This window comes from Acipenser ruthenus, chromosome 60 (assembly GCF_902713425.1).
Source record: "Acipenser ruthenus chromosome 60, fAciRut3.2 maternal haplotype, whole genome shotgun sequence".
NCBI lineage: Eukaryota > Metazoa > Chordata > Actinopteri > Acipenseriformes > Acipenseridae > Acipenser > Acipenser ruthenus.
Window position 1 is genome coordinate 3866782 of NC_081248.1, and position 27352 is coordinate 3894133.

A 27352-nucleotide genomic window follows, 5' to 3' on the forward strand; every position below is an offset into this window, starting at 1 on the left:
CAAATTACAATGTCATAGCAAAAACTAAAAACAGGATTACAAAATTACAAAAAAAAAAAATGAAATGAAATTTTTGACATATAAATATATGTACTGTATATTACCGAACTTTAAATAATTTGATATCATAGAGAAAATTATATTTATATACAAGAGTTATAGCAAGTCAAAAGAAGCAAAAAAATAATAATAAAATGAAATGAGGGCACTAATTAGATTTTTGACATAAATGTATGTACTGTATATTACCAGATTTTCAATAGTTTGGTATCATGGAGAAAATAATATTATATACAAAACTTATAGAAGTCAACAGGAGCAGAAAAAATAAAAAATAAAGTCTCTAGAAAAACGAACGATATAGTGATGAAGCAGTAAAGGTAAAAATGAAATGAATGTGACAAACACTTACCAAGCAAACAAATGAATATAAAAAACAAATGAATGAATAAAGATGTGTTTGTACCGTCAACAGCACAAGCCTCTTCTCATCCTTTTCAAGTGCCTGAAGAAAAAGAAAAAAAAATGAAATATTCAAGTTCTTATTTTAGATATTGAATCTAAATGTGTACTGAATTATAATTTCAGAGACAATTGCCTTCAAAAAGTCTGCGCTGTTGTGGCCGCTGACAGTTCTGGAACGTTCTGAGTTGTGTGACTCAATAAAAACTTCAAAATATGCGCTGGTAGACGCGTTTTCTGTGCGTCACTTAGTTGACATGTATCAATACAGTTTTTTTTTGCTAGTACCTAGCCTTATTCAATGACAAGGCTCAGAAACAAAGATTTGTTTCCCCCATGGCTTATTTTTGCAGTGAGACGTCATCTCGGAAGAGAGAGCGCGTCATCGCTGCTTAAGCACCGAAATTAGAATGTCTCGCCACCGAAGGGTTAAAAACAAAGAAAAACGGCAGCTGTAACAAAATGAAATGGAGTGTGAAACCAGCCCAGCCACTGTATCAGACCAGCCACTGTATCAGACCAGCCACTGTATCAGACCAGACTGTATCAGAACAGACTGTATCAGACCAGACTGTATCAGCCCAGCCACTGTATCAGACCAGACTGCATCAGCCCAGCCACTGTATCAGACCAGACTGTATCAGCTCAGCCACTGTATCAGACCAGTCTGTATCAGCCCATCCACTGTATCAGACCAGTCTGTATCAGCCCATCCACTGTATCAGACCAGACTGTATCAGCCCATCCACTGTATCAGACCAGACTGTATCAGCTCAGCCACTGTATCAGACCAGACTGTATCAGACCAGACTGTATCAGCCCAGCCACTGTATCAGACCAGACTGTATCAGCCCAGCCACTGTATCAGACCAGACTGTATCAGACCAGACTGTATCAGCCCAGCCACTGTATCAGCCCAGACTGTATCAGCCCAGCCACTGTATCAGCCTAGACTGTATCAGACCAGCCACTGTATCAGACCAGACTGTATCAGCCCAGACTGCATCAGCTCAGCCACTGTATCAGACCAGACTGTATCAGCCCATCCACTGTATCAGCTCAGCCACTGTATCAGCCCAGCCACTGTATCAGCCCAGCAACTGTATCAGACCAGACTGTACCAGCCCAGCCACTGTACCAGCCCAGCCACTGTATCAGACCAGACTGTATCAGCCCATCCACTGTATCAGACCAGACTGTATCAGCTCAGCCACTGTATCAGACCAGCCTGTACCAGCCCAGCCACTGTATCAGACCAGACTGTATCAGCCCATCCACTGTATCAGACCAGACTGTATCAGCCCAGCAACTGTATCAGACCAGACTGTATCAGACCAGCCACTGTATCAGACCAGACTGTACCAGCCCAGCCACTGTATCAGACCAGCCACTGTATCAGACCAGACTGTATCAGCCCAGCCACTGTATCAGCCCAGACTGTATCAGACCAGCCACTGTATCAGACCAGACTGTATCAGACCAGACTGTATCGGACCAGACTGCATCAGCCCAGCCACTGTATCAGACCAGACTGTATCAGCCCATCCACTGTATCAGACCAGACTGTATCAGCTCAGCCACTGCATCAGCCCATCCACTGTATCAGACCAGACTGTATCAGCCCATCCACTGTATCAGACCAGCCACTGTATCAGACCAGCCACTCTGACCTCTTTACCGATTTCGTTTAACACGATCTGATTCAAATCAGCCAATCTACCCCTTCTCCTCCACTCTCTCTACCCCCTTTCTACCCCCTCTCTACCTTGTCTTTACCCCCTCTCTACCCCCTCTCTCTTCACTCTGTTCCTCCCCTCCCCGTCTCTCTATCAGGCCAGTGACTCCTCTCTCCACCTCTTTCTCCAGCAGGGCTTGAGCAGCGACACAGACACACAGGCCGACAGCTTCACCACACAGGTACCTGACTGACTGTGTGCCTGTCTGTCTGTCTGTGTGTCTGTCTCTGTGTCTTTCTGTCTGTGTGTCTGTCTGTCTTCGTACTTGGTACACAGTTGTATTTTGTGATCCTCTCTCTCTCTTTCTTTCTCTCTCTCTCTCTCTCTCATCCTCTCTTCTCTCTCCCTCTGTGACGGGATACTCCCCACCACTGTGAGAATTTCATGCTTTGTGTTATTTTGTATGTGTTGTATTATTATTATTTAAATGTACTGTTTTGTGTATTTAAAACACACTGTTTTATTGTTAGTATTGTTTATAGCCGGATGGGGTTGAAATGCGTTGTCAACAGCAAGTGATTATTGACAAACTGGCTGTTGACCATGCATATGATAAAACCCGTGCCGAATGTGGGAAACTAGGTCATTTAATAGCCAGTTAATCCTTCAGCCACTATATAAAAACAAGCAGCTTTGGCTGAACTTGATTAGTGTGTTCAGAGGCGGAACGAGAGTCGTGAGTCAAGCAGGTATTATTAGAAAGCAATTGCTACCCGTGTTGGTTTACACCAGCATGATGCTTGTTTTTCGTATCTGTCTGTTTTGTATCTGTCTATTTATTTTGGCCACTGTGCCATTTTGTTTTGGTGAAGTGTTTTTGTTTCTGTTTAAACCTTTTATTTATAATAAATCTGCGCACCAGCGTATTGATTCACACCTCAGTGCTGTCTGTGTCTGTCTCCTCCCTGGTCTGATGTCCCCCACCAAGCCAATCTGTGACACCCTCCTTCTCTCATTCTCTCATCTTTCTCTCCCTCTTACATCCTCTCATCTTCCTTCCTCCCTCTCTCCTTTCTCCCTCTCTCCCTTGCTCACCCCTCCCTTTCCCCTTTCTCCCTCTCTCCCTCGCTCACCCTCTCTCCTCTCCTCTCTCTCTCACACTCTCTCCTCTCAGGTGTTCTGCTCTCAGCCCAGCTGCGATGTGATTGGTCAGGATTTTGAATTGCCGATGGAGATTACAGCTAGTCCTGCCCAGGCCCCTCCCACAGGGCGGAGTCTGGAGGAGGAGCTACAGGAGGCCATTCAGAGAGTGCAGGTTAGAGGCCACGCCCCCAGACAGACACCGCTCTAAAACTCTCAATCATATACACAGCTCTGGCCAAAAGCGTTGATCTCTCTCTCTCTATATAGAATAAACTCATTTAGCTTCATAAAGTGGAATAAACCCTGCTGAATAATATTATCCCCTCCCTCCTCTGAGCTGTTGGTTTGTGGGACTGACCCGGCAGCTCAGAGTCGAAGGGGAGCATTAACTAACCAGCGCTACCCTACTGCTGTCCCGCAGAGACAGGAACACGACACAACGAAACACTCAGCTGAGAAATCTAATCAAAAGGAAGATGAAGCCTGGAGCCCCGCCCACTACTCCCACAGACCACTCCCTACTGGAACCCCGCCCACTACTACCACAGGCCACTCCCTACTGGAACCCCGCCCACTACTCCCACAGACCACTCCCCCTGTCACTACCTACTGGAACCCCGCCCACTACTCCCACAGACCACTCCCTACTGGAACCCCGCCCACTACTCCCACAGACCACTCCCCCTATCGCTACCTACTGTAGCCCTGCCCACTGTCCCCACAGGCCACTCCCCCTGTCATTACCTTACCATCCCCTAAATATACCTTATATACCTTATATTACAATATGTGTGGCTTTCAACACTTTCTCAATGTAAACACATCTTCTCTTTTCCCCTCCCCTCTCCCCTCTCCCCTCTCCTCTCTCCTCCCCTCTCTCTAGATGGCTCCCAGTCAGTCCATTGATGACATACTGGATGTACCTATCAGCAGCTCAGGTGAGTCCAGTTCATCCCAGTACCAGATGCCCAGTAGTATGTAATCTACAAGTGTTTTGCATGCATGAATATATTATAATAGGCTTCTATACAGGAGTCTCCCCCTGGTGGATTGTACAGGTTCCCAGTGGAGGCCTGTGTATTGAGAGGCTGGTATAAGTCCTGCTGCTGATAGGATACAATGGGGACAGAACTGACCCTAACACTACTCTCTCGCTCCTCTCTCTCCTTCTTTCTTCTCTCTCTCCCCTCCCTTTCTTTCCCTCTTCCACTTCCCCTCTCTCTCTCTCTCTCTCTCTCTCTCTCTCTCTCTCTCTCTCTCTCTCTCTCTCTCTCCTCCAGACTCTTCTCTCACGGAGCCCCTCCCCTGCCCCCTCCTTCTCGACCAATCCCAGTCCTCTCAGCAGAGCCCACCCCCCCGCAGTGATGACAGCTTCCTGTCCGAGCCGCTGTGTCCCTCCCTGTCTCTGGAGCTACCCCCCTCCCCTCTGCCTCCCCCCACCCAGCCCCCTCCCCCTCCCTCTCCACCCCCCCTCCTCAGAACGAGCTTCGACCCTGCAGACTGGCTCCGCCCCCCTGTGCCCCCTTTCACAGGAGCCGACTTCGGGCTGGACTGTGATGCAGCATCAACAGCGTGGCTTGGTAGCCATTGGTAACCCATGGTAACCCATCCCGCCTCCTCCCCACTCTCTGTGTGAAGAAGGGTCTCCTTCCCTCTGTCTCTTCAGTTCATTTCCACACTGTGTCTCTGCTCCTGGTTTCTGTGCTGCTTTCCATGTTGCTGAGGCTCTTGAACCTGGAGCCAGCTGGTTTGTATAATACAGGCCAGTGATTATACACAGATGGCTCTCTTGTTTAATACAGGACAGTGTTTTTGCACAGGGAGATCTCTTGTATAATACAGGACAGTGTTTCTGTACAGAGGGCTCTCTTGTATAATACAGGACAGTGTTTCTGCACAGAGGGCTCTCTTGTATAATTCAGGACAGTGTTTCTGCACAGAGGGCTCTCTTGTATAATATAGTACAGTGTTTCTGCACAGAGGGATCTCTTGTATAATACCAGGACAGTGTTTCTGCACAGGGGGCTCTCTTGTATAATACAGGACAGTGTTTCTGCACAGAGGGCTCTCTTGTATAATGTAGGACAGTGTTTCTGCACAGGGGGCTCTCTTGTATAATACAGGACAGTGTTTCTGCACAGAGGGCTCTCTTGTATAATATAGTACAGTGTTTCTGCACAGAGGGCTCTCTTGTATAATACAGGACAGTGTTTCTGCACAGGGGGCTCTCTTGTATAATACAGGACAGTGTTTCTGCACAGAGGGCTCTCTTGTATAATGTAGGACAGTGTTTCTGCACAGAGGGCTCTCTTGTATAATTCAGGACAGTGTTTCTGCACAGAGGGCTCTCTTGTATAATACAGGACAGTGTTTCTGTACAGAGGGATCTCTTGTATAATACAGGACAGTGTTTCTGCACAGAGGGATCTCTTGTATAATACAGGACAGTGTTTCTGTGCAGAGGGCTCTCTTGTATAGTACAGTGTTTCTGCACAGAGGGCTCTCTTGTATAATACAGGACAGTGTTTCTGTACAGAGGGCTCTCTTGTATAATACAGGACAGTGTTTCTGCACAGAGGGCTCTCTTGTATAATACAGGACAGTGTTTCTGCACAGAGGGCTCTCTTGTATAATTCAGGACAGTGTTTCTGCACAGAGGGCTCTCTTGTATAATACAGGACAGTGTTTCTGTACAGAGGGCTCTCTTGTATAATACAGGACAGTGTTTCTGCACAGAGGGCTGTCTTGTATAATACACAAGAACATAAGAACATAAGAAAGTTTACAAACGAGAGGAGGCCATTCGGCTCATCTTGCTCGTTTGGTTGTTAGTAGCTTATTGATCCCAGAATCTCATCAAGCAGCTTCTTGAAGGATCCCAGGGTGTCAGCTTCAACAACATTACTGGGGAGTTGGTTCCAGACCCTCACAATTCTCTGTGTAAAAAAGTGCCCTCCATTTTCTGTTCTGAATGCCCCTTTATCTAATCTCCATTTGTGACCCCTGGTCCTTGTTTCTTTTTTTCAGGTCAAAAAAGCACAGAGGGCACAGAGGGCTCTCTTGTATAATACAGGACAGTGTTTCTGCACAGAGGGCTCTCTTGTATAATACAGGACAATGTTTCTGCACAGAGGGCTGTCTTGTATAATACAGGACAGTGTTTCTGCACAGAGGGCTCTCTTGTATAATACAGGACAGTGTTTCTGCACAGAGGGCTCTCTTGTATAATACAGGACAATGTTTCTGCACAGAGGGCTGTCTTGTATAATACAGGACAGTGTTTCTGCACAGAGGGCTCTCTTGTATAATATAGTACAGTGTTTCTGCACAGAGGGCTGTCTTGTATAATACAGGACAGTGTTTCTGTACAGAGGGCTCTCTTGTATAATTCAGGACAGTGTTTCTGTACAGAGGGCTCTCTTGTATAATACAGGACAGTGTTTCTGTACAGAGGGCTCTCTTGTATAATACAGGACAGTGTTTCTGCTCAGGGGGCTCTCTTGTATAATACAGGACAGTGTTTCTGCACAGGGGGCTCTCTTGTATAGTACAGTGTTTCTGCTCAGGGGGCTCTTGTATAATACAGGACAGTGTTTCTGCACAGAGGGCTCTCTTGTATAGTACAGTGTTTCTGCTCAGGGGGCTCTCTTGTATAATACAGGACAGTGTTTCTGTACAGAGGGCTCTCTTGTATAGTACAGTGTTTCTGCTCAGGGGGCTCTCTTGTATAATACAGGACAGTGTTTCTGCACAGAGGGCTCTCTTGTATAGTACAGTGTTTCTGCTCAGGGGGCTCTCTTGTATAATACAGGACAGTGTTCCTGCACAGACACAATTTCAATCACCCAGAAACGTCTCAAAGTGATCTCAATAAATACATATTCTTAACTCCAAATTACTGAGTCTCTCATTCTTTCTTTTTTTAATTATTTTTCCTCACTCTCTCCTCCCAGGCGGAAAGAACACATATTTTCAGTATATTATAAATATATGCAATCTAACTGTTTTATATGTTACATATATGTATCACATACCAATACATCGATGTACATATATTCTTTATATGTTTTTAAATATAAGCAAAATAGGAACATGCATGACCAAAATTAATATCATGCAACTTGATTAGTATGCCATATAAAGACATATGAATAAAGTGTGACAGGATAGCAAAGGCTTATTGAGACTCACAGACAGTAACTGCAGGTTTAAGCGCATTTGGGCGCGCATTTATTACACAAAAGTAAATCAAAACACTGCTCACAGAGCAAAATAAAAAGGTTTAACAAAAGAAGTCATGAACAAAACACAGGAACAAAGTAACTGGCACAACTTGTAATAGCAATCCTAAATTAGCTCAGGTGTAACCAATCGCCTTCAAAATCACACACCAAGTTACCTCCACCTGTGCTAAATTGTAGTGATTCACATGATTTCAGGATAAATTTGGCAGTTCCTGTAGGTTGCCTCTGCTGGGTAGTGCATTTCAAAGCAAAGACTCAACCATGAGCACCAAGGTGCTTTCAAAAGAACTCCGGGACAAAGTTGTTGAAAGGCACAGATCAGGGGATGGGTATAAAAAAAATATCAAAGGCCTTGAATATCCCTTGAGCACGGTCAAGACGATTATTAAGAAGTGGAAGGTGTATGGCACCACCAAGGCCCTGCCTAGATCAGGCCGTCCCTCCAAAACTGGATGACCGAGCAAGAAGGAGACTGATCAGAGAGGCTACCGAGAGGCCAATGGCAACTTTGCAAGAGCTACAGGCTTTTATGGCCAAGACTGGTCAAAGTGTGCATGTGACAACAATATCCCAAGCACTCTACAAATCTGGCCTGTATGGTAGGGTGGCAAGAAGGAAGCCATTACTCAAGAAAGCCCACCTTGAATCCTGTTTTGAAGTATGCAAAAAAAACTCAGGAGATTCTGTAGCCGTGTGGCAAAACGTTTTGTGGTCTGACGAAACTAAAATTGAACTTCTTGGCCTAAATGCAAAGCGTTATGTTTGGCGCAAACCCAACACAGCGCATCACCCAAAGAACACCATCCCTACTGTGAAGCATGGTGGTGGCAGCATCATGTTATGGGGATGTTTCTCATCGGCAGGGACTGGGGCACGTGTCAGGATAGAAGGGAAAATGAATGGAGCAAAGTACAGAGAAGTCCTTGAGGAAAACCTGCTGCCCTCTGCAAGAAAGCTGAAACTGGGATCTTTCAGCACGACAACAACCCAAAGCACACAGCCAAAGCTACACTGGAGCGGCTAAGGAACAAAAAGGTAAATGTCTTTGAGTGGCCCAGTCAGAGCCCCAACCTAAATCCAATCGAAAATTTGTGACATTACTTGAAGATTACTTGGATATTGTTGTCTTCAAACAGCACCTGTAGAACTCCTCTGTTTGTATCCTGGGACACTATCACCCTTCATTTAAATGTGCCTTATTTTGCTCTTATCTGCCCCCTATTTTACTGCATTTAATCCTGTACTTCAGAATACTGTAATCTGCCAAGTGTTTAACCTGTAGTACTTTGTATTTAATCATATCCTGATGTAATTATCACTATTTAATCATATCCTGATGTAACTATCACTATTATCTGCTGTATTATTGAATTGTGGTTTGTCACACTTGAACAAAAGTTATTGTATTTCTTGCTCTTATTGTATTACTTGTACTGTAACACTTGAAATGTATTTGCTTACGATTGTAAGTCGCCCTGTCTGCTAAGAAATAAATAATAATAATAATAACAATAATAATAAGATTGCTGTCCATCAGCACTCCCCAAGGAACTTGACAGAGCTTGAACAGTTTTGTAAAGACGAACGGTCAAATATTGCGAAATCTAGGTGTGCAAAGTTGGTAGAGACCTATCCCAACAGACTCACAGCTGTAATTGCTGCCAAAGGTGCTTCCACCAAGTATTAACTCAGGGGGGTGGAGACTTATCCAATTATGATCTTTCAGTTTTGTATTTTTAAAATATAATCTTTTCTCAATAAAAACTTTTTTTCCCCTTAACAGTGTGGAGTATGGTGTGTAGATAAGAGGAAAAAATCCTCATTTAAATGCATGAAACTCTGAGGCACTGACAGAACAAAATGTGAAAAAAGTACAAGGGGGTGTAGACTTTCTATAGGCACTGATATACACTGTTAAGGAGAAGAAAGTTTTTATTGAGAAAAAATTATATATTCAAAATACAAAGCTGAAAGATCATAATTGGATGTTGAAGGCGATTGGATACACCTGAGCTCATTTAGGATTGCTATTACAAGGGGGGTGGACACTTATCCAACCAAGCTATTTCAGTTTTTATTTTTAATTAATTTTCTACAAATTTCTAGAATATTCTTTTCACTTGGAAGTTGTGGGGTAGGATGTGTAGATAAATGAAAAAAAACAACTATTAATTCCAGGCTATAAGGCAACAAAAGGTGAACAATTTGAAAGGGGGTGTAGACTTTCTATAGGTACCTTATATATATATAGGTTATACAAGAAAATATATAGAATATATTTAATTTCACCCATAATTATTAAAAATTCAGTAAGAACATAAGAACATAAGAAAGTTTACAAACGAGAGGAGGCCATTCAGCCCATCTTGCTCGTTTGGTTGTTAGTAGCTTATTGATCCCAGAATCTCATCAAGCAGCTTCTTGAAGGATCCCAGGGTGTCAGCTTCAACAACATTACTGGGGAGTTGGTTCCAGACCCTCACAATTCTCTGTGTAAAAAAGTGCCTCCTATTTTCTGTTCCGAATGCCCCTTTATCTAATCTCCATTTATGACCCCTGGTCCTTGTTTCTTTTTTCAAGTCAAAGAAGTCCCCTGAGTCGACATTGTCTGTACCTTTTAGGATTTTGAATGTTTGAATCAGATCGCCGTGTAGTCTTCTTTGTTCAAGACTGAATAGATTCAATTCTTGTAGCCGGTCTGCATACGACATGCCTTTTAAACCCGGGATAATTCTGGTTGCTCTTCTTTGCACTCTTTCTAGAGCAGCAATATCCTTTTTGTAACGAGGTGATCAGAACTGAACACAATATTCAGTAGTGTGGTATTAAAAATAATTTCAAGTTATTGAGTTTTTTTTTATAATTATCAGGAAGAATTCAAGAATGTGTTTCAAGTATAAGACAAACTGACATCAAATAATGTATACAATAGGATTAAAACTATTTTAAAATATCCACTATATTAATACTTTTATATTTAAGAACTTACTGCTCATCATAAGGGAAACCAGTTCATAGCTGCACAGAGTCATGACATGTTTCTTGCTAAAACACCGTTGAGGGAAATAAATACTCTAATTCCAGTGAAAATCAGTGGCCAGTTGAATAAAACACAGGTCTTGGACTTCCTTACCCAAATTAACAGCGAGTAGTCCCAGGATTAGCACAAGTCTGGGTCTGTGAAACCAGCCACTTAAGTATTAAGTTTAAGGATAACACCGTAAGGATGCATTTCCCTTCTGGGGATTGGCTCCTTAAATTTAATCTAAAATGAAATCTAATTTGCGACGCTCGGATTTAGCGCTTTAAACAGACTGTCAATCATGATTAGGCGCTAAAATAGGGTGATTTTTATTATTATTATTATTATTATTATTATTATTATTATTATTATTATTTATTTATTTCTTAGCAGACGCCCTTATCCAGGGCGACTTACAATCGTAAGCAAATACATTTCAAGTGTTACAATACAAGTAATACAATAAGAGCAAGAAATACAATAACTTTTGTTAAAGAAAAGTACAAGTGTGACAAACCACAATTCAATAATACAGCAGATAATAGTGATAGTTACATCAGGATATGATTAAATAGTGATAGTTATATCAGGATGTGATTAAATACAAAGTACTACAGATTAAACACTTGGCAGATTACAGTGTTCTGAAGTACAGGATTAGATGCAGTAAAATAGGGGGCAGATAAGAGCAAAATAAAGCACATTTTTGACAGATTATGAATATCCAGATCATACAGTGACCCCCAACTACATACATTTGTGCCACTATCATATTATTTGTGTTTTGCACAAATAAATACATGTTGAGAAAAATGCAATACTTTTATTGTATTAATTTAATGGAGGCTTTGTGGTCCAGTGGTTAAAGAAAAGGGCTTGTAACCAGGAGGTCCCCGGTTCAAATCCCACCTCAGCCACTGACTCACTGTGTGACCCTGAGCAAGTCACTTAACCTCCTTGTGCTCCGTCTTTCGGGTGAGACGTAGTTGTAAGTGACTCTGCAGCTGATGCATAGTTCACACACCCTAGTCTCTGTAAGTCGCCTTGGATAAAGGCGTCTGCTAAACAAATAATACACACATTGCAATAGTTTTTTTAATAAAACAAAAAGAAGTTTATTCATCAAATCATGTAACAGCGGTTACTTTATAAACACATAACATTACAACATCAAATATTATCAAGACACAGCAATATATACAGAAAACAAACTACCGGTAGCTACCTCTAGTAGGTCAAAAAAAGGTAATGTTCATCCGTATATTTGTTATAAAATGACTTCACAAATAATTAACATACACAAAAATCGTAATAAAATATATGTGATATGATACAGCTTTTAAATTTCCTGTTACCCGCTTCCGAAAGCTGTTAATAGATATTATCATCGATGAACAGGACAGGACCGCGGAACAGGACAGTGCTCAGAAAACACAATTGTTCACAATAATTACGTATTGTCATAATTTGCTAATGTTGCCGTTGTCTTCAAAAGGCCTTGGGCAAATGTGAAATCTACTTCAAAAGTTTGATGCATTTTTGTAACATGGCGAAAACCTGTGGGGTGCCATGTGTAAAAAAAAAAAAGAAAAAATTAACTTAAATCTTGTATTTCCCCCCCAGATTTATAAATGTTGTGAAAACTAATATATATATATATATATATTAATGTGTACGTTCAGATATAATGTATAAATCTATTACAAGATTTAACATTTAGCTAAATATTTAACTGGACAGCTAAATCAAGCGATTTGATTGGCTCTTGCAATACTAATTTGGAAATATGCAAATTCCAGCATTACAAGAGCCAATCAAATTGCGTGAAAGCACAAAGCGGGCAGAACTCATTTGCATACAAACTCCAGATTTAGCTGGCCAGTTAAATAAGTAGATTTAAGATTTAGTTAAAAATTTAGCTAAATGTTAAATCTTGTAATTAGATTTATAAATTATATCAATGTACACATTATATATATATATATATATATATATATATATATCAGCCGATGAAGGATTGTAGTCCGAAACGACCAGATAATTGATTTGTAATCAATTATTCTACTTATTATTATTATTATTATTTATTTCTTAGCAGACGCCCTTATCCAGAGCAACTTACAACTTTTATAAGATATCACATTATTTTACATACAATTACCCATTTATACAGTTGGGTTTTTACTTGAGCAATCTAGGTAAAGTATCTTGCTCAAGGGTACAGCAGCAGTGTCCCCCCACCTGGGATTGAACCCACGACCCTCCGGTCAAGAGTCCAGAGCCCTAACCACTACTCCACACTGCTGCCCTTTTTAAGTACCTGAAATATCCTTTTCTCTTTTTTCTTTTTGATAATTTTGGTACAGAGCAGTTTTCCTTTTTCTCAAACTATATATATATATATATATATATATACGATATTAGATTATAAGATATTTCAAAAATATTTCCCAACATGAAACCAATGTCACCTTACAATAATTGATTTTGAGTTTCAGTGTTTTAAAATAAAATATCAAACAGAACAAAATTTCAATGTACCATTTGTAATTCAGTAATATGAGAGAATTGGTCAGGGGTCTGAATACTTTTGCAAGATATATATATATATATATATATCTTGAGGAAAAAATACAAGATTTAAATATTAACGTTTCCACCCCACCTCACCCCACCTCACCCCCACCTGGTACCCCATAAAAACCAGCACAAACCAGCAAAATTTCTTACGACTCTCCATAGAAAAAAATTCTACTGAGCTCTTTGCATAAACCACAACGCTTTGCGCGCAGTGAGACGGAAAATAGAATATCTATGCTGAAGGCAGCAGCGAGTTTTTCTTAGATATTTGATCTGTGTTTTGTACACCGATATTGATATTACCCGTCCCCTTCAGAATGAGAAGTTGGGGGAAGAATGTAAATGAACCATCCCACAATGCACCGCCGCCCCCACACAGAAGCCACCGATTGCCCCGCAGTATCCCGGCGTGCTCCTCGCTACTGTCCTCCTATATCCCGGCGTGCAGCGGGCGGCCTGACCCCTTAGAAGGACAAAACTGCCGATCTGATTAGGTGAGTAGAGTGGCCTGGTAAAAAAATAGTCAAAAATAACAAAACAATACGGATTTTAACGCGGTAACTTTTGTGTTTGTAGATTAAAGAGTCTCCCTCCGCAGTGCGGTAAGTGTTTGGCGCGGTTTGGGTATTTATTTGAGAAAATAAAGGCGGTTTTGGTTAAGTTGCGGTTTACGTTTATTTTCTCGGTTTGTGGGAAATGCAGAAATTCGGTAGAGGGAGAGTTTCGGTACTAAATACAAATACGTTTTCTTTAGATGCAGGTAGACTTGGAGTCCGTGTTTATAAAGTGTGCTTTTACATTGTATATTGTGTTGGCTTTTGCGGGCGGTGGTGTCAGAAATGACCTTATTATAAAGTCAATACGGCGTTATTGGCGGTAGTCGAAAATTGTCATGATGTGAATATTAACATTTACAACTCGTGTACTTAATGTTTATAATAACATTATTGTCATTATTATTGCAGATGTACGTCGTTATTATTATTATTATTATTTATTTCTTAGCTGACGCCCTTATCCAGGGCGACTTACAATTGTTACAAGATATCACATTATACATTATTTCACATTATACAGATATCACATTATTTTTACATACAATTCCCCATTTATACAGTTGGGTTTTTACTGGAGCAATCTAGGTAAAGTACCTTGTTCAAGGGTACAGCAGCAGTGTCCCCCACCTGGGATTGAACCCACGACCCTCCGGTCAAGAGTCCAGAGCCCTAACCACTACTCCACACTGCTGCCCATGTTATACTAGATTTAACTAATTTAACATGAAGTGGAATAAAACCTGCTGAATAATGTTACGTGAACATATTGAATTACATACCTCACTTCTTTTTGTGCGGCGTTATTTTGTTTCTTTTGATTGCACAGTGTTAAATAAAAGATCTACATGTTTGTACCTATAGTTTATTTTTATTTGACAGGTCTCAATCTACCTGACTTTTTTTTTTTTTGCCATTGCGCTGTGTGTATATATGGTTTCAGTCAGAGCTCTACATTTAGATTATTTTTTTAATTATTGTTACTGGCCGCTTGGGCCACTGAGGTAGTGTTTTTACTGGCCCATATATATACATGACATGTCATACATGACATCAGCAAGACGGCCCAGAAGGACGTTACCTGAGTGTGTTTGTTGGTATGCAGAATATTGTGCCGTCAGCTGTTTTTAGGAACTCATGTGACAATAACAAGACAAAGAAGCAGTTTGGTCCTCATTCTTCATGGCACTGTTATAGAAAAACCCTTCATTTTGGTAAACCAGTGGTCTTGGATAGATATGTGGCAATGCCATATTGCATAGTGGCAAGTGTGCCAACTTTTGCAATGGAAGTAACAGCAGTAATTGTGCAACACCTACATCACTTCTATAGACAATAGTGCAAAGAGTGACCTGAGGGACAGCGAGTGCAATGAAAGTGTTCTTGTTTTGTCTTGATTGTGTCTACGCTGGCACGTACACCAAGAAGCATGATAGCTACAGTCCAACACACAGAGATTTTTTTTTTTTCCAGTGTAATGTCAATCTGTGCAGTCTTGGTGGGGCATTGTTATGTGATTAGTTATGCCAACATTCATGTTAAATTTAATTACAAAAACAAAAGACATATTCCTCTAGATGATTACATTTGACCTCTGACCTAAGCAAAGACACTAATATATATATATATATATATATATATATATATAAATCTATATAAATATAAATTATTTTAACATATACTAATATCCAGGTTATATAAAATATGTACTTCAGTGAGTTACAGGTTCTGTGACTCTGTGTTCACACTGGGTCAGTTTAGAGGGTTTGGTCTGCACTCAGTACGGTTCGGTATGTTTGGTGTGAAGTGTGAACAACAAAGTCTAAAGAGGATGAGTTCAATTACGCCGTTATCGGGGGGTGGGTATGTTTTTAAAAATGGGTTTGCATTGCAACCCAAATTCCCACCCTCAATTTGAGAAAAAACAATCAAGTAAAGATGCATTTACAAAGATAGAGCCTCAACTACACATATAAGAGCCATTTGTACAAAGGCATAAGGAGGCTTGCTGGCTCCGTGGTTAAGAAAAAGGTCTTGATACCAGGCGGTTCAAATCCTGGCTCAGCCACTGACTCAGTGTGTGTGTGACCCTGAGAAAGTCACTGAACCTCCTTGTGCTCCGTCCTTCGGATGAGATGTCAAACAAACGAGCTCCTATTGGAAGTGACTCTGCAACAGCAGCAGCAGTTGTTGATGATTCATAGTTCACCCCCTATTCTAAGTTGATTTGGATAACAGCATCTGCTAAATGAGGAGCAGCAGGGTGGCCGGTGCAATCGTCCAGCAGGGTGACCGGTGCAATCGTCCAGCAGGGTGACCGGTGCATTCGTCCAGCGGGGAAGGAGCAGCAGGGTGACCGGTGCAATCGTCCAGCAGGGTGTCCGGTGCAATCGTCCAGCAGGGTGACCGGTGCAATCGTCCAGCAGGGTGACCGGTGCATTCGTCCAGCGGGGAAGGAGCAGCAGGGTGGCCGGTGCATTCGTCCAGCGGGGGAGGAGCAGCAGGGTGTCCGGTGCATTCGTCCAGCGGGGAAGGAGCAGCAGGGTGACCGGTGCAATCGTCCAGCGGGGGAGGAGCAGCAGGGTGGCCGGTGCAATCGTCCAGCGGGGAAGGAGCAGCAGGGTGGCCGGTGCATTCGTCCAGCGGGGGAGGAGCAGCAGGGTGACCGGTGCATTCGTCCAGCGGGGGAGGAGCAGCAGGGTGACCGGTGCATTCGTCCAGCGGGGGAGGAGCAGCAGGGTGACCGGTGCAATCGTCCAGCGGGGAAGGAGCAGCAGGGTGGCCGGTGCATTCGTCCAGCGGGGGAGGAGCAGCAGGGTGTCCGGTGCATTCGTCCAGCGGGGGAGGAGCAGCAGGGTGACCGGTGCATTCGTCCAGCGGGGAAGGAGCAGCAGGGTGACCGGTGCAGTCGTCCAGCAGGGTGTCCGGTGCATTCGTCCAGCGGGGAAGGAGCAGCAGGGTGACCGGTGCAGTCGTCCAGCAGGGTGACCGGTGCATTCGTCCAGCGGGGAAGGAGCAGCAGGGTGACCGGTGCATTCGTCCAGCAGGGTGTCCGGTGCATTCGTCCAGCGGGGGAGGAGCAGCAGGGTGACCGGTGCATTCGTCCGGCGGGGGAGGAGCAGCAGGGTGACCGGTGCATTCGTCCAGCGGGGGAGGAGCAGCAGGGTGACCGGTGCATTCGTCCAGCGGGGAAGGAGCAGCGGGGTGACCGGTGCAATCGTCCAGCGGGGTGACCGGTGCAATCGTCCAGCGGGGTGACCGGTGCAATCGTCCAGCAGGGTGACCGGTGCAATCGTCCAGCAGGGGTTGGTTTTTCATCTCTGTTCCCAAGCCATGTCTGAAAGATTTGGAAGTATCTTTTAATGGCTTGTTCACACAGACAATTAGTATTATTATAATTATTGTTATTAATTCATTTAGCAGACGCTTTTATCAAAAGCGACTTACAGAGACTAGGGGGTGAAATATGCATCATCAACAAATGCTGCTGCTGCAGAGTCACTTCCAATAGGAGCTTGTTTGTTTGACGTCTCATCCGAAGGACGGAGCACAAGGAGGTTCAGTGACTTGCTCAGGGTCACACACACACAGGGAGTCAGTGGCTGCTGCAGAGTCACTTCCAATAGGAGCTCGTTTGTTTGACGTCTCATCCGAAGGACGGAGCACAAGGAGGTTCAGTGACTTGCTCAGGGTCACACACACACAGGGAGTCAGTGGCTGCTGCAGAGTCACTTCCAATAGGAGCTCGTTTGTTTGACGTCTCATCCGAAGGACGGAGCACAAGGAGGTTCAGTGACTTGCTCAGGGTCACACACACACAGGGAGTCAGTGGCTGCTGCAGAGTCACTTCCAATAGGAGCTCGTTTGTTTGACGTCTCATCCGAAGGACGGAGCACAAGGAGGTTCAGTGACTTGTTCAGGGTCACACACACACAGGGAGTCAGTGGCTGCTGCAGAGTCACTTCCAATAGGAGCTCGTTTGTTTGACGTCTCATCCGAAGGACGGAGCACAAGGAGGTTCAGTGACTTGTTCAGGGTCACACACACACAGGGAGTCAGTGGCTGCTGCAGAGTCACTTCCAATAGGACTTTGTTTGTTTTAAACTCCTGGTGAGCGGTGGTCTTTCTTGGCATGTCGAGAAATACGGTGGTGGGGGTCCGGTGAGCATTTCCGATCTGTCCAAGCGGGTCCTGTTTGTTAGAATAATAAAAACGAAATGCTGGGATTGGAAAAGTAGGGCTGCAACGAAGGGTACATTTCGGCCTTCGAAGGCTTGGAACACGTTGCTGAAGGAAGGTTCGAATCTTCGATGGCACTCATTTGCATAATTTACTGGTGATGTCACCATAGCTACTAGTTTTATATTTGATTGAAAATGCTATTTTACAGGTGATCCATATAAATGGAATAAAACATTCAGATGTAGTTTAAAAATATTATACACAACAGCAATCGTGTTTATAATTTAAATACATGTTTGTTTACACGTAATTGATGCTGCTTGTGACACTCCTACACGAAACTGTTCAACTGCTGAACTGGAAAGCATTTTTAGAAACACTATTTTGTAAACAAGTTAGCAATAACAAGATGTTACAAGAAATGTTATATTTATTTATTCAGCCGATAATTTAAAACAGAAAATTGCTGTTTTCTGTTATTTATCGGATGTATAATCTTGTAAAGTGTCTTTTTGCTAACTTGTTTACAAAATAAAAAATAAGTGTTTCTAAAGTGCTTTTCTTCTCTGCAGATATTTCCTTCTCCCATCTCGCACACTCCTCTCTGCAGGTATTTAAATCTCTCTCCTCTCTGCAGATATTTAAATCTCTCTCCTCTCTGCAGGTATCTTTCTGTTTCTCTATCTGACTCTCGCACTCACTCGCTCAAAGGACCAGCAACATGTCTGACGCAATCGAGGAGAAAATCAAGAACTACCGAACAGCCCCTTTCGATGCTCGATTCCCCAACACCAACCAGACCAGGAACTGCTTCCAGAACTACCTGGGTGAGTCTAACCCCCCCCCCGCCCCAGATCAGTACACACACACACACACTGCTACACTGACCCCAGATCAGTACACACACACACACTGCTACACTGACCCCAGATCAGTACACACACACACACACTGCTACACTGACCCCAGATCAGTACACACACACACACACACTGCTACACTGACCCCAGATCAGTACACACACACACACACACACTGCTACACTGACCCCAGATCAGTACACACACACACACACTGCTACACTGACCCCAGATCAGTACACACACACACACACTGCTACACTGACCCCAGATCAGTACACACACACACACACACACACTGCTACACTGACCCCAGATCAGTACACACACACACACTGCTACACTGACCCCAGATCAGTACACACACACACACACTGCTACACTGACCCCAGATCAGTACACACACACACACACACACACTGCTACACTGACCCCAGATCAGTACACACACACACACTGCTACACTGACCCCAGATCAGTACACACACACACACACTGCTACACTGACCCCAGATCAGTACACACACACACACACTGCTACACTGACCCCAGATCAGTACACACACACACACACACTGCTACACTGACCCCAGATCAGTACACACACACACACACTGCTACACTGACCCCAGATCAGTACACACACACACACACTGCTACACTGACCCCAGATCAGTACACACACACACACACACACACTGCTACACTGACCCCAGATCAGTACACACACACACACACACACTGCTACACTGACCCCAGATCAGTACACACACACACACACACTGCTACACTGACCCCAGATCAGTACACACACACACACACACACTGCTACACTGACCCCAGATCAGTACACACACACACACTGCTACACTGACCCCAGATCAGTACACACACACACACACTGCTACACTGACCCCAGATCAGTACACACACACACACACACACACACTGCTACACTGACCCCAGATCAGTACACACACACACACACACACACTGCTACACTGACCCCAGATCAGTACACACACACACACTGCTACACTGACCCCAGATCAGTACACACACACACACACACACTGCTACACTGACCCCAGATCAGTACACACACACACACACACTGCTACACTGACCCCAGATCAGTACACACACACACACACACACTGCTACACTGACCCCAGATCAGTACACACACACACACACTGCTACACTGACCCCAGATCAGTACACACACACACACACACACACTGCTACACTGACCCCAGATCAGTACACACACACACACTGCTACACTGACCCCAGATCAGTACACACACACACACACTGCTACACTGACCCCAGATCAGTACACACACACACACACACTGCTACACTGACCCCAGATCAGTACACACACACACACTGCTACACTGACCCCAGATCAGTACACACACACACACACTGCTACACTGACCCCAGATCAGTACACACACACACACTGCTACACTGACCCCAGATCAGTACACACACACACACACACTGCTACACTGACCCCAGATCAGTACACACACACACACACACTGCTACACTGACCCCAGATCAGTACACACACACACACACACTGCTACACTGACCCCAGATCAGTACACACACACACACACACACACTGCTACACTGACCCCAGATCAGTACACACACACACACACACACACACTGCTACACTGACCCCAGATCAGTACACACACACACACACACTGCTACACTGACCCCAGATCAGTACACACACACACACACACACTGCTACACTGACCCCAGATCAGTACACACACACACACTGCTACACTGACCCCAGATCAGTACACACACACACACTGCTACACTGACCCCAGATCAGTACACACACACACACACACACACACTGCTACACTGACCCCAGATCAGTACACACACACACACACACACACTGCTACACTGACCCCAGATCAGTACACACACACACACACACACACACACACTGCTACACTGACCCCAGATCAGTACACACACACACACTGCTACACTGACCCCAGATCAGTACACACACACACACACACACTGCTACACTGACCCCAGATCAGTACACACACACACACACACTGCTACACTGACCCCAGATCAGTACACACACACACACACACACTGCTACACTGACCCCAGATCAGTACACACACACACACACTGCTACACTGACCCCAGATCAGTACACACACACACACACACACTGCTACACTGACCCCAGATCAGTACACACACACACACACACACACACTGCTACACTGACCCCAGATCAGTACACACACACACACTGCTACACTGACCCCAGATCAGTACACACACACACACACACACACTGCTACACTGACCCCAGATCAGTACACACACACACACACTGCTACACTGACCCCAGATCAGTACACACACACACACTGCTACACTGACCCCAGATCAGTACACACACACACACACACACTGCTACACTGACCCCAGATCAGTACACACACACACACACTGCTACACTGACCCCAGATCAGTACACACACACACACTGCTACACTGACCCCAGATCAGTACACACACACACACACTGCTACACTGACCCCAGATCAGTACACACACACACACACACTGCTACACTGACCCCAGATCAGTACACACACACACACACTGCTACACTGACCCCAGATCAGTACACACACACACACACTGCTACACTGACCCCAGATCAGTACACACACACACACACACTGCTACACTGACCCCAGATCAGTACACACACACACACACTGCTACACTGACCCCAGATCAGTACACACACACTGCTACACTGACCCCAGATCAGTACACACACACACACACTGCTACACTGACCCAAGATCAGTACACACACACACACACACACACTGCTACACTGACCCCAGATCAGTACACACACACACACACACACTGCTACACTGACCCCAGATCAGTACACACACACACACACACACACACTGCTACACTGACCCCAGATCAGTACACACACACACACACTGCTACACTGACCCCAGATCAGTACACACACACACACACACTGCTACACTGACCCCAGATCAGTACACACACACACACTGCTACACTGACCCCAGATCAGTACACACACACACACACTGCTACACTGACCCCAGATCAGTACACACACACACACACTGCTACACTGACCCCAGATCAGTACACACACACACACACACACACTGCTACACTGACCCCAGATCAGTACACACACACACACTGCTACACTGACCCCAGATCAGTACACACACACACACACTGCTACTCTGACCCCAGATCAGTACACACACACACACACACACACTGCTACACTGACCCCAGATCAGTACACACACACACACACTGCTACACTGACCCCAGATCAGTACACACACACACACACACTGCTACACTGACCCCAGATCAGTACACACACACACACACTGCTACACTGACCCCAGATCAGTACACACACACACACACTGCTACACTGACCCCAGATCAGTACACACACACACACACACTGCTACACTGACCCCAGATCAGTACACACACACACACACTGCTACACTGACCCCAGATCAGTACACACACACACACTGCTACACTGACCCCAGATCAGTACACACACACACACTGCTACACTGACCCCAGATCAGTACACACACACACACTGCTACACAGATCAGTACACGCGCTGACCCCTGATGCCAGGGTGAGTCTAACCCTAACTCTCTGTAGATTTTCCATCGCTGTAACAATGCTCTCTGTAGATTTCCATCGCTGTAACAATGCTCTCTCTCTCTCTGTGTAGATTTCCATCGCTGTAACAATGCTCTGTAGATTTCCATCGCTGTAACAATGCTCTCTCTCTCTCTGTGTAGATTTCCATCGCTGTAACAATGCACTCTCTGTAGATTTCCATCACTGTAACAATACTCTCTGTAGATTTCCATCACTGTAACAATGCTCTCTGTAGATTTCCATCACTGTAACAATGCTCTCTGTAGATTTCCATCACTGTAACAATGCTCTCTTTAGATTTCCATCACTGTAACAATGCTCTCTGTAGATTTCCATCACTGTAACAATACTCTCTGTAGATTTCCATCACTGTAACAATGCTCTCTGTAGATTTCCATCACTGTAACAATGCTCTCTGTAGATTTCCATCACTGTAACAATGCTCTCTTTAGATTTCCATCACTGTAACAATGCTCTCTTTAGATTTCCATCACTGTAACAATGCTCTCTCTCTCTCTCTGTGTAGATTTCCATCGCTGTAACAATGCTCTCTGTAGATTTCCATCGCTGTAACAATGCTCTGTAGATTTACATCACTGTAACAATGCTCTCTCTCTCTCTCTGTGTAGATTTCCATCGCTGTAACAATGCTCTCTGTGTAGATTTCCATCACTGTAACAATGCTCTCTTTAGATTTCCATCGCTGTAACAATGCTCTCTGTAGATTTCCATCGCTGTAACAATGCTCTCTGTAGATTTCCATCACTGTAACAATGCTCTCTGTAGATTTCCATCGCTGTAACAATGCTCTCTTTAGATTTCCATCGCTATAACAATGCTCTCTTTAGATTTCCATCGCTGTAACAGTGCTCTCTCTGTAGATTTCCATCACTGTAACAATGCTCTCTGTAGATTTCCATCGCTGTAACAATGCTCTCTTTAGATTTCCATCGCTATAACAATGCTCTCTTTAGATTTCCATCGCTATAACAATGCTCTCTCTCTCTCTGTGTAGATTTCCATCGTTGTAACAATGCACTCTCTGCTAAGGGCCAGGACGTTTCTCCATGCCAGTGGTACCAGCGTGTCTATAAGAGCCTGTGTCCTATGAGCTGGGTAAGTGAGTGAGGAAACTGCTGCCATTGTGGCTCTGACTCACAGCCAGACTACAGCAGAGGTAGAGCCAGCATGGGAACCACAGGGCTGCAGTTTCACAACATGAATTGATGTTAGAACTTTACAGAGGAGATCTCATACATTATCACTGGCCCTCCCTTTAAAGGAGTGCTGACTATCTTTAAAATCCATTCTCTTACCTCCTTAATCACAAACGATACAGACCTCTTAAGATGCATCATGTAAAGAAAGCATCTACAACTACAGCTCACAGCATGCCTCTGTACCGGCAGCATTGGTGGGGGATGCTGGGAGCAGTAGTTCTTTAACTGCAATGCGCTGTGCTGTGGAAACCATCAAGATTCATCAGTACACAGTGAATCGGTACAGCCCTGTTTGGTGCCTCCTGTTTTTAAAATGATTAGCAATGTCTAACTTTTTTATTATTTATTTATTTTTAATAATTGTACTGGTCTCAATTTTTTTTTTTTTTTCTCCTCTTGCAGGTGGGGAAATGGGATGACCAAGTTGCGGACGGGAGCTTTCCTGGCAGAGTGTGAATCTCAAGAACCAACAAACAATCAGAATCTTAATAATAATAATAAAAATATAACTTTATTCCAGTCTGATTGGGGGCAGGGGTTTAAAATGTCGCCAGTGAAAATATTAGAAATGAAATAAAATGCTGTTTCTGTTCTACCTGTGTGCACTTCTGGGTTGATTTTGTGTTCATTTGAATTGCTGTGAAGTAAAAGTATTGTAGCGTCCAACTGAACAGGATTGTGGGGCTTTAATGAAACTCAACTCTTTTCAGATTGTAGTAAACTAAAACAGACACCAAGAAGGGATTATATTGTTGCATCAAACTGAACAGGACTGTGGGACAGGAGATGGAGAAGTTTTTCTGAAGAGAAAAGGCTGGTCTCTTAACGCACCATTCTCCCCTACTAATTATTATTACTACTAAGAAATAATACACAAAGTAACACATACAAAATTAAACTACAATTCAATACGAAGTATGAACTTAATACAGTACAGAAATATTCATACCAAGAAAAGACTGAAATACAATAAATACCAAAGCTGTTAAAATAGTTATTAACAGAACCAATAGTGTTGCATAAACTGCATAGATATTAATTCAAACAACGGTTTATGTAGAGCGAGGTTTTCAAACCTGACTGGAATTCAAATGTATTTATTTAAACAAGAGGAAAGAACCATGGAGGTACACATCTCATTGACAAGGAGGTCCTGGCAAGAGAAAGAACCATGGAGATACACATCTCACTGACAAGGAGGTCCTGGCAAGAGAAATAACAGAACCATGGAGATACACATCTCACTGACAAGGAGGTCCTGGCAAGAGAGATAACAGAACCATGGAGATACACATCTCATTGACAAGGAGGTCCTGGCAAGAGAAATAACAGAACCATGGAGATACACATCTCACTGACAAGGAGGTCCTGGCAAGAGAGATAACAGAACCATGGAGATGCACATCTCACTGACAAGGAGGTCCTGGCAAGAGAGATAACAGAACCATGGAGATACACATCTCACTGACAAGGAGGTCCTGGCAAGAGAGATAACAGAACCATGGAGATACACATCTCATTGACAAGGAGGTCCTGGCAAGAGAAATAACAGAACCATGGAGATACACATCTCATTGACAAGGAGGTCCTGGACAGAGAAATAACAGAACCATGGAGATACACATCTCACTGACAAGGAGGTCCTGGCAAGAGAGATAACAGAACCATGGAGATACACATCTCACTGACAAGGAGGTCCTGGCAAGAGAGATAACAGAACCATGGAGATACACATCTCATTGACAAGGAGGTCCTGGCAAAAGAGATAACAGAACCATGGAGATACACATCTCATTGACAAGGAGGTCCTGGCAAGAGAAATAACAGAACCATGGAGATACACATCTCACTGACAAGGAGGTCCTGGCAAGAGAGATAACAGAACCATGGAGATACACATCTCACTGACAAGGAGGTCCTGGCAAGAGAGATAACAGAACCATGGAGATACACATCTCACTGACAAGGAGGTCCTGGCAAGAGAGATAACAGAACCATGGAGATACACATCTCATTGACAAGGAGGTCCTGGCAAAAGAGATAACAGAACCATGGAGATACACATCTCATTGACAAGGAGGTCCTGGCAAGAGAAATAACAGAACCATGGAGATACACATCTCATTGACAAGGAGGTCCTGGCAAGAGAAATAACAGAACCATGGAGATACACATCTCACTGACAAGGAGGTCCTGGCAAGAGAGATAACAGAACCATGGAGATACACATCTCACTGACAAGGAGGTCCTGGCAAGAGAGATAACAGAACCATGGAGATACACATCTCATTGACAAGGAGGTCCTGGCAAGAGAAATAACAGAACCATGGAGATACACATCTCACTGACAAGGAGGTCCTGGCAAGAGAGATAACAGAACCATGGAGATACACATCTCACTGACAAGGAGGTCCTGGCAAGAGAGATAACAGAACCATGGAGATACACATCTCATTGACAAGGAGGTCCTGGCAAGAGAAATAACAGAACCATGGAGATACACATCTCATTGACAAGGAGGTCCTGGCAAGAGAAATAACAGAACCATGGAGATACACATCTCACTGACAAGGAGGTCCTGGACAGAGAAATAACAGAACCATGGAGATACACATCTCACTGACAAGGAGGTCCTAACAAATAAAAAAATCAAACGGCCACTTTTATTTACTTTTTAGAGAGACAAACCATTGAAACTGGACCACAGTTAAAACAATCCTAGCCCTTACAGTGATTCTGTGTAGCACAGGATACACCATCTGTAGTGCACTCTGTCTGTCACGTGTCATTGTTTGAACACAAACTGGGCATCGTATTCCCCTTCAGTATCCATGCAAGATCTGTAGCATCTGCTTCTCACACGTCCATTCATCAGGCCTGATCAAACTGCCATGGCTGCTCCGGTCCATGGGACCGCAGTGCGGTCATTTTAATAATCTGGATCTATATCCTCACATGATTAACTTGCAATACTGTCAGACTCTAGTTTTAGGCAGTCAGTAGACAGGGTCATGTTAAATCCAATACAAAATATGCTTCATTATTTTGTTCACATCTATTTGAATGTTCTGTATCTCCAGGGATATACCGCACATACAAGACCACTGGGCCCATGAACTAACTGTTGTAAAAAAAACCCCACTAAAATAACATTTTTATTATTTATTATTAATTTCTTAGCTGACGCCCTTATCCAAGGCAACTTACAATTGTTACAAGATATCACATTATTTTTTTACATACAATTACCCATTTATACAGTTGGGTTTTTACTGGAGCAATCTAGGTAAAGTACCTTCCTCAAGGGTACAGCAGCAGTGTCCCCCACCTGGGATTGAACCCACAACCCTCCGGTCAAGAGTCCAGAGCCCTAACCACTACTCCACACTGCTGCCCATTTTAAACGGTATTTTTAACTTTTAAGTCTAAATAAAGTTGATGCACTATAATGCACATTGTGTTTTGTAGGGAATTTCATCAAGGACATACTATTGTAGTGTGCAAGGTATATTTGTATTTGGACTAGTTTAAATTGTAAGAATAAAATACCTTAATTGAATTCAAATCATGTAGAACCCAACCTCTATATAAAATAATCAGACTGGACGACGTTTCTCGTGATAGAA

At 43.7% G+C, this 27352-nt stretch overlaps 2 protein-coding genes across 6 annotated transcripts in view; both read left to right on the forward strand.

Annotated features, from left to right (window-relative positions):
- Positions 1–7176, forward strand: part of LOC117966731 (myocardin-like) — a 46428-nt gene extending 39252 nt beyond the window's left edge. For 2 of the 5 annotated variants that reach the window (XM_059018458.1, XM_059018459.1), the window contains exons 9-12: positions 2329–2379; positions 3313–3453; positions 4165–4219; positions 4562–7176. In XM_059018458.1, the coding sequence (XP_058874441.1) occupies positions 2329–2379; positions 3313–3453; positions 4165–4219; positions 4562–4875 (561 nt within the window). In that variant the 3' untranslated portion in view covers positions 4876–7176. The remainder of the gene's footprint in view (positions 1–2328; positions 2380–3312; positions 3454–4164; positions 4220–4561) is intronic. The other 3 variants (XM_059018460.1, XM_059018462.1, XM_059018461.1) reach the window with 3 other exon arrangements.
- Positions 7177–13484: 6308 nt separating this feature from the next.
- LOC131725052 (cytochrome c oxidase subunit 6B1-like) lies at positions 13485–24321 on the forward strand. The gene is made up of 4 exons (XM_059018469.1): positions 13485–13621; positions 18528–18690; positions 23522–23622; positions 24129–24321. Exons 2-4 carry the CDS (start codon positions 18585–18587, stop codon positions 24180–24182), a joined length of 261 nt encoding a protein of 86 aa, XP_058874452.1. The 5' UTR covers positions 13485–13621; positions 18528–18584; the 3' UTR covers positions 24183–24321.
- The last annotated feature ends 3031 nt before the right edge of the window (positions 24322–27352 follow it).